This window comes from Paramormyrops kingsleyae, chromosome 12, assembly GCF_048594095.1.
Source record: "Paramormyrops kingsleyae isolate MSU_618 chromosome 12, PKINGS_0.4, whole genome shotgun sequence".
In the NCBI taxonomy this organism is placed as follows: Eukaryota; Metazoa; Chordata; class Actinopteri; order Osteoglossiformes; family Mormyridae; genus Paramormyrops; species Paramormyrops kingsleyae.
In genome coordinates, this window is record NC_132808.1 from 18,015,574 (window position 1) to 18,028,797 (window position 13,224).

The 13,224-nt window shown below is 44.4% G+C and overlaps 1 protein-coding gene across 2 annotated transcripts; it reads right to left on the bottom strand.

Annotated features, from left to right (window-relative positions):
• Positions 1-1,613: 1,613 nt before the first annotated feature.
• Positions 1,614-13,075, bottom strand: LOC111842613 (serine protease HTRA3-like). 2 transcript variants are annotated; one of them, XM_023809408.2, is made up of 9 exons: positions 11,849-13,075; positions 8,855-8,954; positions 8,473-8,695; positions 5,890-6,084; positions 5,630-5,662; positions 5,393-5,507; positions 4,622-4,679; positions 4,291-4,386; positions 1,614-2,215 (listed from the first exon to the last, which is right to left on the bottom strand). In XM_023809408.2, exons 1-9 carry the CDS (start codon positions 12,261-12,263, stop codon positions 2,047-2,049), a joined length of 1,404 nt encoding a protein of 467 aa, XP_023665176.1. In that variant the 5' UTR covers positions 12,264-13,075; the 3' UTR covers positions 1,614-2,046. The 2 variants fall into 2 exon arrangements, with proteins under 2 accessions (XP_023665176.1, XP_023665177.1); XM_023809409.2 differs by having other exon boundaries at positions 8,855-8,959; positions 11,849-12,015.
• Between the last annotated feature and the right edge of the window lie 149 nt (positions 13,076-13,224).

The window sequence follows — 13,224 nt, forward strand, 5'->3', positions numbered from 1 at the left end:
GTAACATCGAAAATAACAAAACCGGGATAATCTCTTTGGAGAGCTTGGGCCCCTACAAGCCAGCAGAACAACATAAAGGCACCGGAGCATAAATTCCACACGTCTGGACCTCTACTAGGGGCATCTGGTGCAATTTTTCCGTGAGAAATTACATCATTCGGTGTTTCATTGGTGGTCTTGGAAAAACTCTTTCAGGCGCTGTTCCAGAATCTTCCATAACGGTTCTCATACATTGAGATGTAGTGACATGTGGAGTACATCGTTTTCACGCCCCTCAAATCATTTAGTGACCATTTCCACAGCTGGGGGAGGGGGCCTGCTCAGCCTGGAAAGTCCCAATCCCTTACGGACAGACATGCTTCACCACAGTATAAACAAGATAGCACAGACTAATTTCTCTTTGAGTCTCAATTACCTTGCCCTCTGACTGGACGATCCCATAAACCTCACACCTTAGAGAGGCAACCTTTCACTGGGGGAGAAGCAAACTCTAGTCTTTTGGCTTCATTGTGCATATGTTACACCTACTTGCCTGCTTACTGAGAACATTGTGTCCATATGACTTTTTTTGACGACCACTTTTGTAGCTGTAAAGGGAGACATATGTGTAGACTTGCCGTGCGGTAATCATTTTCAGTTGTAATGTACAGTACTGTGCGAAAGTCTTAGGCAGTCAAAGGAAATGTTTCAAGCTATTTATCTGGGCAATAAGTGTATACTCAGAATAAAAAACACAATTTAATATTTGAAAATTCAGAGTTACACAAAAAACTATCAAGAATTTCTTCCGTTCTCCAAAAAGTCACGGCTTTGGTTCCTAAACCTCTCCTCGGAGGCACCACAGCCATTCCATGTGTTTGATAAATTTCAAATCACTTAATTTAATTAGTCAAAAAAGTCAGTGAGGTATTGGTTAGCCGTACGAGGTGAGGTAGTGGTTGAGTCAAAATATACATGGGTGTATAGGATGTTGGCTGCAAATACTGCGGTGACTCTAGGGGAGGTTTTGAAATGGCTAAGCAGACACACTCTGCAGACATCACTGTTGTACACCAACATGAAGATCATTCAAACATCATTTTCCTTGTCTAGCTAGGACTTTTGCACAGTATAATACATTTGAGAAAAGAGGCCTGGCAATAATTCTGCAGACTTTGCAGCGGAAATAGGAATAATAATCTGTAAAGGAAACGATCTATGTGCATGACAGACTGTTTAATTTCACGTGGGGGGAAACCCAGAAGTTAATTTATTCATGGTCTGTTCCTGGGATTTTACTCTTCTTCCTTCCAGCTGTTTTCTGAAGCTCACAAAGCCAAACCTCTGTCTATAGAATGCTGTATTTCCCTCTGCTGTAGGAAATTGTCAGGTCAGCTTTAAAAGACTTTATTGTGCTTTTTGGCCAATGGGATTAACTCTTAAAATCAAGCTGAACTACAGCCCAGTGCATCTACTGGTTAAACTATTCTTTCTGAACCTAACTAATAATGATTATAAGTTTGACTGAAAGGTATTGAACTTGTAGTTTGTCATATAACCTGCTTTAAACCAGAATTTTTTTCTAGGTAAGCATACACTCATTGATGTGGGGACAGTGAACCAGGACGATGATCTCAAATTTATCAGAAAAATCACAACTTTACTTCGTTGTCACATTGTGGGTCATTTTTCTTCAATTGTAGAGGAAAACATTGTCAGAGTCCTTAGTCTGCCTGGCAGCGTGTCAATCACATATAACGCAGCACTGGTCATTGCTCCTGCATCTACAAGGCACTTGTTCACGAATACAGACAGTTGTAAACATTTCCTTCGGATACGTGCTATTCTCTTATGAATAAATATAAAATTTAATGGCTAGTTCTGCATAACTGGTATAAGTCATATTTTGATGAAAAATGGCAGTCGTCTACTGTGTACGCTAATGGCTCTCACAGGTGTTGGGGGTCGAGGGCTTTTTGTCGACTTCCTTGGCAGTAACTGGGGCGAGCAGTGGGACCGTTGGTGCCTTGCTTTTGCTGTTACCGCCAGCCCAAGGCTTCCTGCAGGTCACTGCATTATGACGTCGGGCTCGATGTGGAACAGCAGGTCGTCGTTGCCACGGCGAACCTCCAGCAGCAGGGCTGTGTCCTCCATCAGCGCTTCCTGCAAGTCGACGGTGCTCTCCAGCATGCGGCCGTTCAGCTTCACGATGATGTCGCCGTCTTTGATGCCGCCCCTGCGGTAAGCGGGGGAGGGGAAATGATCACCAAACACCCTGTCATCACCTGTTAGTCTTACCTCCATACCAAAGTACAGATGCTCCCTAGGTTATGATGGTCTGTGTTACGATATTTCAACTTTACATTGGGTATAATTATTCAATAAATTACACAAGATATTCAACACTTAGGCCTTGGGCTCTATTTTGATGATCTAACGCAAAGCACGAAGCAGAACTAATGGTTATGGGCATGCTCAAAATAGATTTTGCTATTTTGATGATAGAAAAACCAGACTTTGCGCCAGTGCAAGGCAGAAAAAGGTTGTCCTAACTCTATTAATTATTCAGAGACGTGTTTTGGGCGTAACATGCAGTGAACCAATCAGCATGTCACCTCACCTTTAAAAGGCATGAATAACGACGGATTACTATTACAATGGTGCGTTCGCCCGGCAAACCAGATCACTTTTCGGCCAAGGAAGCAGATGTGCTCATGCACAAGGTGAAAAGGCATGAGCACATAATCTATGGGAGCAGCACTGTTCCACCTAAGCCTTTCGGGCTGAAGCAGGCGTGGGATGAGGAAGCAGTGAGTCTGGCATCACCAGTTCATGCCGGAAGCCATATAATGATGTCAGAAGACAGGGAAAACAGAAGCTCGCTGCTGAATTTTGGGTCTGCAATTTGCAAAATATAAATAAAAGTGTGATTTTTGTTCAAGCAAAACACAACCAGAGGCAATAGGGCTGTTATTTTTCTATTCTCACAGTTTAGATTCCTTGCCAGGCTAGAGACGCTTCAGCTCTTCTGCCAGCTGACCCTTCCTTGCCCGCGCTGCTGCCTTTGTTGGCATCAGCACATGCAATTCAGCATCATCCCTTCTAAAGTCCTCTAATGTGTTCTAATTTTCGTCCGACAGATAATGTTACGCAAGTTACAAAGAACGCTGCGACCTTCTGAGAGCTGCGTTGTAGTGTTCCACCTGACATATCTATATATCTGAAACACATTTTCAGCAATCGAAATGCCCTTTCAATTACATTGTGCACATTATGCGCTTAATTCTGATAATGAATTCGAAAGTTTTTCTAATGATACAGTTTGTTCTTTACTTAATATGTATTGTTTTTCTTTTGGTATTTCATTAAACAGTATGACTACGTGAAAGGACCAGATGTACTCTATAAAAAACGTATACACGTGAAATAAAAATTTAAAAAGTGCGCGTATCTGTGTCAATAACAAACACCGTGCACCCGCATGTTTCTAAAACGTGCCGCATAAATACCATTCAACAATGCGCCACTGACTTTAGACGTGGTTTTTGTCCGTCAAAAGCGCAGTGACATTTCTCTGCCTTAAAATAGCAATGCTCCGACAATATGCCCGGCCACGCCTCATTTAAAAAACACCACTCCTACGAGCAGAAAGTGGGTTGACGGCGTGCGTGCATGGCGTGAAAATGAGTAACGCGCTGGTACGAAGCTAGCAAAACCACTTTGTGTGGAAAATGGAGCCCTTTGTGCTAATGATTTTGCAGTACTGTAGGCTAAGGTAAGTGTTCTAATCAAGTTTAAGGTAGGCAGGGCTGAGCTTGGCTGTGATGTTTGTTAGGTTAGGTGTACTGTAATAAATTGCATTTTTGCCTTAAGATATTTTTACCTTAGAATAGGTTTATCGGAACATAACCCTATCGTAACCCGGGGAACATCTGTAATTTCATAAGGGTTACTGGATTCCTGCAGTCTTCCAAGGTACGAGTAAATCTATTTAACAGTCAGTATTATAATTAGTAGCTACAGGTATACTATTCCTGTAGCTGCGGAAGGAAGGTTTATTAGGTTTAGGGTGTCGAGCAGACTTATTGAAGCCACTTTGCTTGGTTATGATTGAACAAACCTTCCAGTTGGTTTTCTCTCCAATGTTGTTCACACGACCTTACATGTGTGCATGTAACAGCATGAAATGACACTAACTTGACTTCAGCACGCTCTGCAAAATGTTACAAGGAGGAAATCTGAGACCCAGCTTGCCAATGGTGGCTGACACCACTGAAGCCCGCCTGACGCTAGGCAGGGCCTTGCACATACTTCTGAGCCGGGGAGTTGGGCACGACTTCATGCACGTAGATGCCACTGCTGATGTCGGGGAAGTCTGTGTTCTGCTGTTTCAGCTCCTCCACTAATCTGCGTGAATCATGGAGAAGAGCCGCAGGAGTCACTGCTGATCCAACAAAACCCAAACGTACTCATGTTTCAATCAACAGACATCCTGCAAAGCGGGCTGCACTTAATTTATCTTTTCACGAAGGAATGGAAACAAGCTTTTTTTTCTCTCCACTTCTGCATGGAATTTTAGTTCGAACTCCACTGAAGGACACCCAAATGAGTAAACCATTAATATTAATGTCCTTCCACTTACGCTTGGGTGATAGTAAGCATCCGAATCCCAATAAAACGTTTCTTGACCGATCTCACCTCTGCAAAAAAAAAAACAAATTCACATATGTCACAGTGAAGAGGCACCACAACAGTCTCAAATATGAAATACACAGAAGTAGGCAAAGTAAGAGGGTTAGTATTAACCCAGTTCAGATCTAACTACCCATGACCCTTACGGTATATTACGTACAGATGCGCTTGTCTGAGTTTCAGAGAAATAGCATCTGAAGTGTTTGTTCGAATATGGGCTTGGTGATTTTTTTCCTCCCTTGTTACTTTCCATCGGACTGATCCCTGCTAGTGTGTGTTTCCAGGGATATCGCTAGTGCTGATTTTTTCCAATGCTTTTGAGCGCCCCGAAGAAATATAGACTAATTAGTTTAAACTGTATGTTCTCATTCATTTTCATTAAAATCAGACTCCCCCCCCAGTAAAGGCGTAGCTTCCCTTTTCATAAATCTCCAGTGACACTCCTGCTTGTTTCTTGGTGTAAACAAGAATGCTTGATGTGATTGTGGCTGGTCCACATCAAAGGACACTTCCGCAACCATTATTTAGAGCTGTGTTTCTCAAACCAGTCCTCAGGGATCTCCAGGCGGAAATCCCAGGGAATTGGGAGGGAGCAAAAAATGTGGACCATCAGAGTGTCTGTAATCAGGAATTAGAAAGTTCATCCAGTTCCAAACTGATTGGCAAGGCATATTGTATTATATTTGATCATTTTAATTGGGAAATTAGAAAACCTGCTTACCTTTGCCGTGTTTGTTGAGAGACTCATTAAGAAAACGAGTGATTCTATCTGAGGGAATGGCAAACGAGATTCCCGCCGCGACCTTCAAGGTGTTGATCCCGATCACTTCCCCATCCTGAGACAGACGAGGTTTGCCTCGTTAACCGTCACAGTCATCATTTCCCCATGTGTTAGCAATTAAAAAACATACATGTGACTGGAGAGACATGAGAATGTTACATATGCTGTGAAGCTTACCAAATTTACAAGAGGGCCTCCTGAATTCCCATACTGTATGGAAAAACATGAACCGGTCAAAAGAAAATCAACAATCTACAAAATCACTGATATATGCATTTCAGATCTTAGTCAGGGGAGGCATACAGGCAGTTTTTAAATCGCCAACCATGTGAGGATTGTGACCCTTGTGCACCCCCTAAATTACAGAAAGTGAAATAAACATTCAGAGAGACTGTGACTGTGTCCCTTGCAGGTGCATGAAGACAGGGCATGTTTACATTGATAATGGCGTCCGTCTGTATGTAGTCCATGTCCGAGTCGCGGAGGCCCAGCTCCTTGCCGTCCCGCTGTGCGGTGCTGACGATGCCGGTGGTGACGGTGTTCTGCAGGGCGAAGGGGCTTCCGATGGCCACCACGAACTCCCCGGGGCGCAGGTCCGCCGACTGGCCCAGCAGGAGAACAGGCAACTTTTTCTGAGGTGGAAACGGACCAGAACATACAAGTTCGGTTTCTGCCTTGCTTAGGACTGAACATAAGGACTGAGCCGAAAAGGACTAATTCACTTCAATTAGGGAAATAATCTCTTCAAGCAGATGCTTAAGCACTAAAATAGAATAAAAACCTTCATATACATATTTTTGAAAGCAGGGAACATTTCATATCTGCCTTCCCTCTTTTACAGAGATCTTCCTAATTATAGAAAAGCTGATTATTTTTCTTTAATCTGAAGTCACAGAATTTTTGTCTTTAAAAACTACATTTTGAAAGCTATGGAAATAAAAGCTGGCCTTTTTGGTCTGTATTTAAGGGTGACTTTTTGAGGATTATTTTGCCTACTGCTTGTACTAACACCTAGCACCACTAAACAGCCCATCCTGACAGAGACCGTGCGTGAGAGTTCATGACCCTCCCCAGGCAGACACCAGCCAGCCTCTGGCTCACGCTGCGCACCCACCGCCAAGTACATCAAATTATAACGCAGACCGTCATCACCACAGAATAACAGAACCTGCATCTGTTGAGCATTAGGAAAATGAAACGAAGCGTTCCGATTAATCCCAGCGGTTTTCTTGGTCCGAGCAGAAACGGCCCTGTGCTTTTCTAGCACAAGAAAACCAAAGAAAAAACACCTCTTTAAATTTGTTAAGTGTAACAAACATCGCGGGTAGTGATTTTACAGAGATCTGGCGAGTCTGCAGCTTCACGTAATCACTTGGAAGCTATGAATGGTGAAAAAGGAGTTTAAATATAAATAATGGTTTTCTTTGTCACGCACACGTCCATACCACTGGGAGTTAGGACCCAGGTTGCAAAACAGCAAACAAATCGTGTTTCTAATACACAAATGTACTGTCTGCTTGAGCAGTGCCGTTACGTTCGGGAGATTCAATGCCTGGAGAGTGTCTCTCTGTGGGTGAGTGAGTCACGCAGTTGTCCCGTGTGAGCCTAACTTCAAGAGCTATTATTCAGCATCTAAATTTCTCCCTGGTTGCGTATTTGCGGACAGTAAGGACCAGGCTACTAAGAAAGTGTGCTGAGATTTACGCTTCGATGTGGGACAGCATCATAGATGAAGGAATAGAACAAGTTCAATTCGTACCAGCAGAGTAGCTGGCGAGATCTCACCTTGCTCAGGTGAACATTCAGCTATAATGTGGATGATTACAAAAAAAATGGGTTTACAAGTTTAATTACTTTAGGGCTGAAAAGAAAACATTATTAACCTTCAAATGAGTGATCAAGCACTCGCCAAGTCCCCTATTCACCCTGTATTTCCTGGTTTATCGTTCATCTTGTGTAAGTTCTGCCTATTTTGCAGCTGAAGATGGCACAGATACTCACATCCGACATCAGCACTGCCCTCTAAAAATGAAACAGAAACTCTAAGGGATCAGCAGTATCTTTTATCTCCAAGTACTCAGATCTCTAAACACAAGTTCCTCTTGTAGTTTTTCTAGTCTAAAAAAAAAAAAAATGTATGCTCAGCACTTGAAACTCTACAAAGACGCTTCATCAAACACCGTGGTGCTGTCACTTTGCTAGGTGGCAGGGAATAAAAAGGACTTTCTTCCGTTTGATAAACTACAAATGAAAGGGCTGAAATGTCAGCGGCGTTGTAGGGCCATATGGACGATCAAACGGCGCTTCCAGGAAAAGGGCAAAGTTCACGTCCCTCCTTTCCCATCTCTTGGAGACCTCCATCGGCTCCATGTTAGCGGCCTCTGTCCGAATCACTGTGTGCCGCAGGCCGTGTTTAGCAGCTACACAAGGAGTTCCTTAACGAGACTATGAGTAACGTTTATAGTTTGAAGGTCAACGTCACACGTCAGTCATTCGGTTTCACATGGAGCTCTTGTTAGCACGTTGGCATTAACGGCGAGCGGCATCAGAGTTTAATTTTCGCCTCATTGCAGCGTTTTTGGCCAGTTTGACTTTTGGCCCGATAAATCTCTCTTCTAGACCTCCCCCCCTCTTTGAGTCACTGCTACAAAGCTCCCCCCCCCCCCCCCCACCCCCAGCGGGATTGGTAAGGCCCACACAAGCCGCATCTGAAACCCTCTGCCACACAGGACGCTAGAGTTACGGTGGAGCAAAATCCCCCACAACAAATGTGCGTTATCAGATGGATGCTGAATGTACTCTACGTGGAATAAAAAATATGAAAGATGGATTGCGAGATGGATGGATGTGGAATGTATCAAATGTCACCAGACGAGAAGAACGTACTTCTTGACCTCTTTATGTCAGCAAAAGTGTTTGGCTAAGAATTGTTTAAGGGAAGGCAGCTTTACAGCAGCACCCGACAGACCCGTATGACTGGGCTACTTAAAGCAATGGGGTAACTGGGAAGTGATGCTTACCTGAGGGGTCACCTTGATGGTGGCAATGTCCAATTTCTTGTCGATGTCCTTGATGTTGGCCTCGTGCACCTCGCCATCCTGGGTCTGCACGCGGAGCTGCTGCTGGCCGGACACGGGCGCCGCGCTGGTCACCACGTGGGCGTTGGTGACGATGAGGCCAGTATCTGACATGATGAAGCCCGACCCGCTGGACAGAGGCACGCTGCGATCGAAAAGAGGGTGTCTGGGAGAAAAGCAGCGATTAGCGGGATGTTAAACCTGTGAGATGTTTCAAGCATGATAGGGGCTTTTTACCTAAAGAGTTACGACAACAGCTAATGCTAAATCGTCTTACAGGTCTTGCGTACCTGTATCCCAGAACCAAAAATACCTCGAGACAAACCTGAGGAAGAGCTCGATGTGGACCACAGCAGGGGCGATCTTTTCCACAACGTCCGCAATGAAGTTAAACTTATACCTCGGACTATCGGGCTCTGAGGAACCTAAACTAACAGAAAGAATGAGTCATGTTAACAAGTAACAATCTTACCCTTCCTCCACCTTCACATTCTGACCTTTGGCTTCGGAGGAATAATGTCAGTGGTGAAGGATTTGTAAGCGTTTTGGATACAGTGCGTCATGTTTGACAAGGAGTCCGAAAAAATTAAAATACAAAAAATCGTCACGTAAAAGGCTTAGTAACTTGATGTTGGTTTCACTCCTCATAATTGTATAATAGCTTCTAAACCTCCAAGTACTTTTTCAGAGTCTAAAAAGAGTGTACTATTTCAGCAACTTGGAAATTATCCTTAAGTCATTTGTCTAAAAATAATAAGAATGGTTCAAAATTGCTCCCTTTGCTTGCTTAGGTCATGGAGGACTTGTGCTCTAACCTGTGATTAGGATATTCCTGGCATTTAATTCCAGCAGGGTTAGCTTTGGAGCCTTCCATTTGTGACCAGGGCTTCCTCTGACTCTGGTGAGATTTACACTGTAATTAAACAGCCCGAAGGTTGACGTTTGGGCTTTGGCAGTATCTACAGGTCAGACCTTTTAACTGTCATAATTCAAACCGTGAAGCAGCAAGCGCAGAGTCATCCACCACATCGTCTCAGTGACTGCATGTACTGCTCAGTTTGCAGATTTAACCCAAGTAGTTTACATAGTTTACATTTTTTCTACATGTGTTTAGTTCATTATTTTACTGTAATATTTGAGTTAACAAGGTCAATGTGCAATAACTGGATTTCATCTTAGGTCCTGCAAAATAATTTAACAGGCAGAGAAGAGTCTTCGGGGGATAGGCATTAACATTTCAGGAAACGTACAGCACATTTACGGGGAAGGGGTCCGGCCGCTATTGTGGCGCCATGAGTAGATCTCCATCTCAGCTATCCTTAAATGGATAAGCACCCTTACATTGGTAACCCTGCTCATGAAACAGGAGACCATAAGCTGCCTTTGTCTTCAGTGTTAGAGATACAGACACATAAGCTTCTGCTTTTTCTCTACTTCTAAGGGTGTTAGAAGATATATGAACAATATTTACGCATTTGGTGTTTATTCAAGTCATATTGTTATCTATATCCTGCCCCTTCTCCACCTTAGCTACTGTGTGGTGAGTGTATTTGGTGAAAAATGGCTGCTGTCACATCATCCAGGATCTACACAGTGGTGGCGGATGAAGCAGCTCCTGATTGAATCGGTAAAATGCTTTGGGTGTCTTGAAAAGTGCTTTATGAATGCAGCTGTCATTCATTCATTTGTCCCTGTGTGGGAAACATAATTACAATATCAGTCGTTAGCAATGTAGTGTCATAACTTCAAGGTTGAGGGTTGGAGTCCTGTCCTTGGTTCTGGTTGCCGTTTCTGCATGTGCTCCTTGTGTATGTGCAGGCTAGGTGGCAGGTAGGTGTCACGGTGTCTGCAATGGGCTTGCATCCCATCCCTGGGTGCCTCCTGACTAGTGCCCACATCTTCCATAACCAGTTACCCAGCATAAAAGGATGGATGTCAATTAGGTACTAGCAGTTGGACACTGAAGAGAAGGTAAAGTGACGTTTTGGTCGCTTTAAGTCGACCTGAACAGATCCAACGACCTCATTTGAATGGGTGTGGGGAGACATAAGACTGGGAACAGACAATACCGCTCTGTCAGTGCAGGATGCGACAAACCGCTGCTCTCCCAGCAGACCAGCACAGAAAGGTCTCCTATGTCATTTTGTCCTACTTAACACTGTTGATTTTGCCCTTAGACTAATATATCCACTGAGGAATTATAACTGCGATTATTATGGGTCAGTCACTTTATTTTTGTACCTATTTTTTGATTTAAGGACTTAACCTTTAGTGTTTCCACTAAACCTTATGCAAGGACTTGAAAGTTAATGTGGAAAAAATGTTTCAGGCTACATTTATATATTATGCCCTTGAGATTAAATCTCGACATTTTTAAATTTAATGCTAAGTACCGAGGAGCTTAAAATGCCTTTATTGGACATCTACTGCAGTCTCGAAGTCAGTGAGGTCAACAAATAGGTACAAAATAAGGCTATCCGAGATGACAGGACCATTCTGAGAATCCAAGCTCATCTAAAATGAAGAACATCTATGGTCCAAAGCTGACTGTGCCCCTGCTTTGGAGAGGCAATGAGGACCAGAGGGATCTGATTAATCCTCTCATTTTGTCTGTCTGGCTCTTAATTGTCCAGAATTGATAAAAGGGCAGATGTCAGACAAGGCTGGACTTTAATTTCAGTCATTTGTGTCCCTCAGCCTTTTTCCTGGTTAAATGAGTCCCAAGGAGCCTTAAAAGCCCCAAAACCACATCCGACTTGCCCTCTTGCCCTGGTGTTTCCGCTTCCTGTGAGGCCTCGGGGGAAGTCCTGTCTGTATCCTGCTGCCCCTCAGACTGGGGATCCCCCCCTTCACCCTCTCTCATCATCTGTTATATCTCCAGATTGACTGGAGGGGCGTATTCTCTATTCATCACCCTGGTTTATCAAAGCCATGGGGGGGGCACAGCAATAAACATGACATTGGCGGGGGGGGGGGGGGGGGGCATTAGGAAATCCATGGCAGAGTGACTGTGGATGATAATAAGTGGGGCCTGACTGCCCCCCCCACTCCCCCAAAGCACGAATTACCATTAGACCACCAACTCTGGCACCCAGACTTTAGGTGGTTTCAGTGACAGAAAATACTGAACTTTAGACTGGATCAAACAATCGTTTCTAGGTGGGGGACACTTGGTGGCAAAGGCAGGTGACAGATTCAGTGCAGTGAACACTTCTGCAATTAAATAAAAACACTATCACTGCCACTGCTTATCTGCTTTTACTCCAGTGCCCCAGAATTACACGATATAACGCTTGTTATTGAAACGCCAGTAACCTACCTGCGGCGGGCTGGCATTGTCCCTGATGAGCTTGGCTGGGGGCGGGCTGTCCCAGCTGCTGAGCCCTGCGGTTAGCGGCCTTCAGCTGGCAGACGTTAGCGTACGTCTCGCCGTCGCTGCCGCACACCGCCTGGCTCTGCTTGCACTGGCACACGCCCTTGGAGAGCCGTCTCCCGGCGGGATGCTTGCATTCCAGCCCGTCTCCGCACGGCAGGTCGTCCTTAAGGCCACAGGGCGCCCCCTCGCCCTGGGCGCACACCAGGCAGCAGTTGCAGCGGTCGGGCACGTAACCGCTGGGGCAGATGGGGCTCGGACACAGGCTGACATCGCAGCGAGCCTGGCACTTGGCCCGGGGCTCCGCACCGATCAGCCGATGGAGGTGAAACACGATCGCGACAAACAAAAACGCATGCATGGTTCGCCAAGAACTGGGATGCAATCCGCACTCAGTGCTACGGGGTTTAAAGAAAGCCTTTTAATTCCCAGTGTAGGTAAATCCTTACTCCGCTTGCATCGTCCAAATCGGCTGTTTTTACACGTTAACTTTTCAAAGTAATGGAGGAAAGCAGTACTGTATTTCACATCGCATCTCCCAAGGACAATAAGCAAAATACAACCTGCAGAGGTGATGAACAGCAGCTCGTCCGAAAGAGTAATTTTAAAAAAACACAAAGTTGTTAGTTAGAGCAAACTGATTATAAAACGCTACATTGTTTTCGATGCTTAAGAACGAAGTGAATCAGTTTGTGTGGAAGAGAAGTGCAGTTTTGTCCCGCTGTCACCCGGGGGGCTGGCGCACCGTCCGGCTCGGGGGAGGAGAGAGCCCAACAAAAGCCGTCTCTCATGCCGCCTCGGTGCCTCAATTATATACTATTAACTACGATATCCACGGCATTTATTTTTCAATTAACGAAAGTTTTAAAGCACTTTCGGAAATTTGTCAAAACTTGGAACCAAACATGCTTCTGCTTCTATCTGCCTCACTCGTGCGTCACTTTGGGTAAAATCGCCTGCTAAATAAATCAATGTAAATTAAGCTTTAGTGTGGGCTAACAAAGATTTTGAAAATATTAAACGGCTTTATTTGTTAAAAAATAATGTTTTCCAATACAAAGTGCATTTCTCTAAACGGGATAACACCTTTTTCGTAGAGACGACGCAACGTGTAAATTTGGCTGCTCGCCTTAGATGTTTCTTTCTGAGTGAATGGAAGGAAATTTCCACAACGCGCTGTAGCACAGCCTAGTGTTCATTTTCAGTTTGTCGTCTGCAAATAATAATAATTAATGATGTTAAGTAAGTCTACGTATATAAATTATATTCCCATATGTGGGGATCACATTACTATCCGTCTGGGTTGAACTGTTGCACGGCAC

Excerpts from the sequence above, each read along its gene's own strand:
- LOC111842613 (XM_023809408.2), bottom strand. The coding sequence starts at position 12,263 with ATGCATGCGTTTTTGTTTGTCGCGATCGTGTTTCACCTCCATCGGCTG. Across the intron at positions 8,955-11,848 it reads ACAATGCCAGCCCGCCGCAG|GTTCCTCAGAGCCCGATAGT; the intron begins GTAGGTTACTGG and ends CTGTTAGTTTAG. Across the intron at positions 8,696-8,854 it reads CACATCGAGCTCTTCCTCAG|ACACCCTCTTTTCGATCGCA; the intron begins GTTTGTCTCGAG and ends CTTTTCTCCCAG.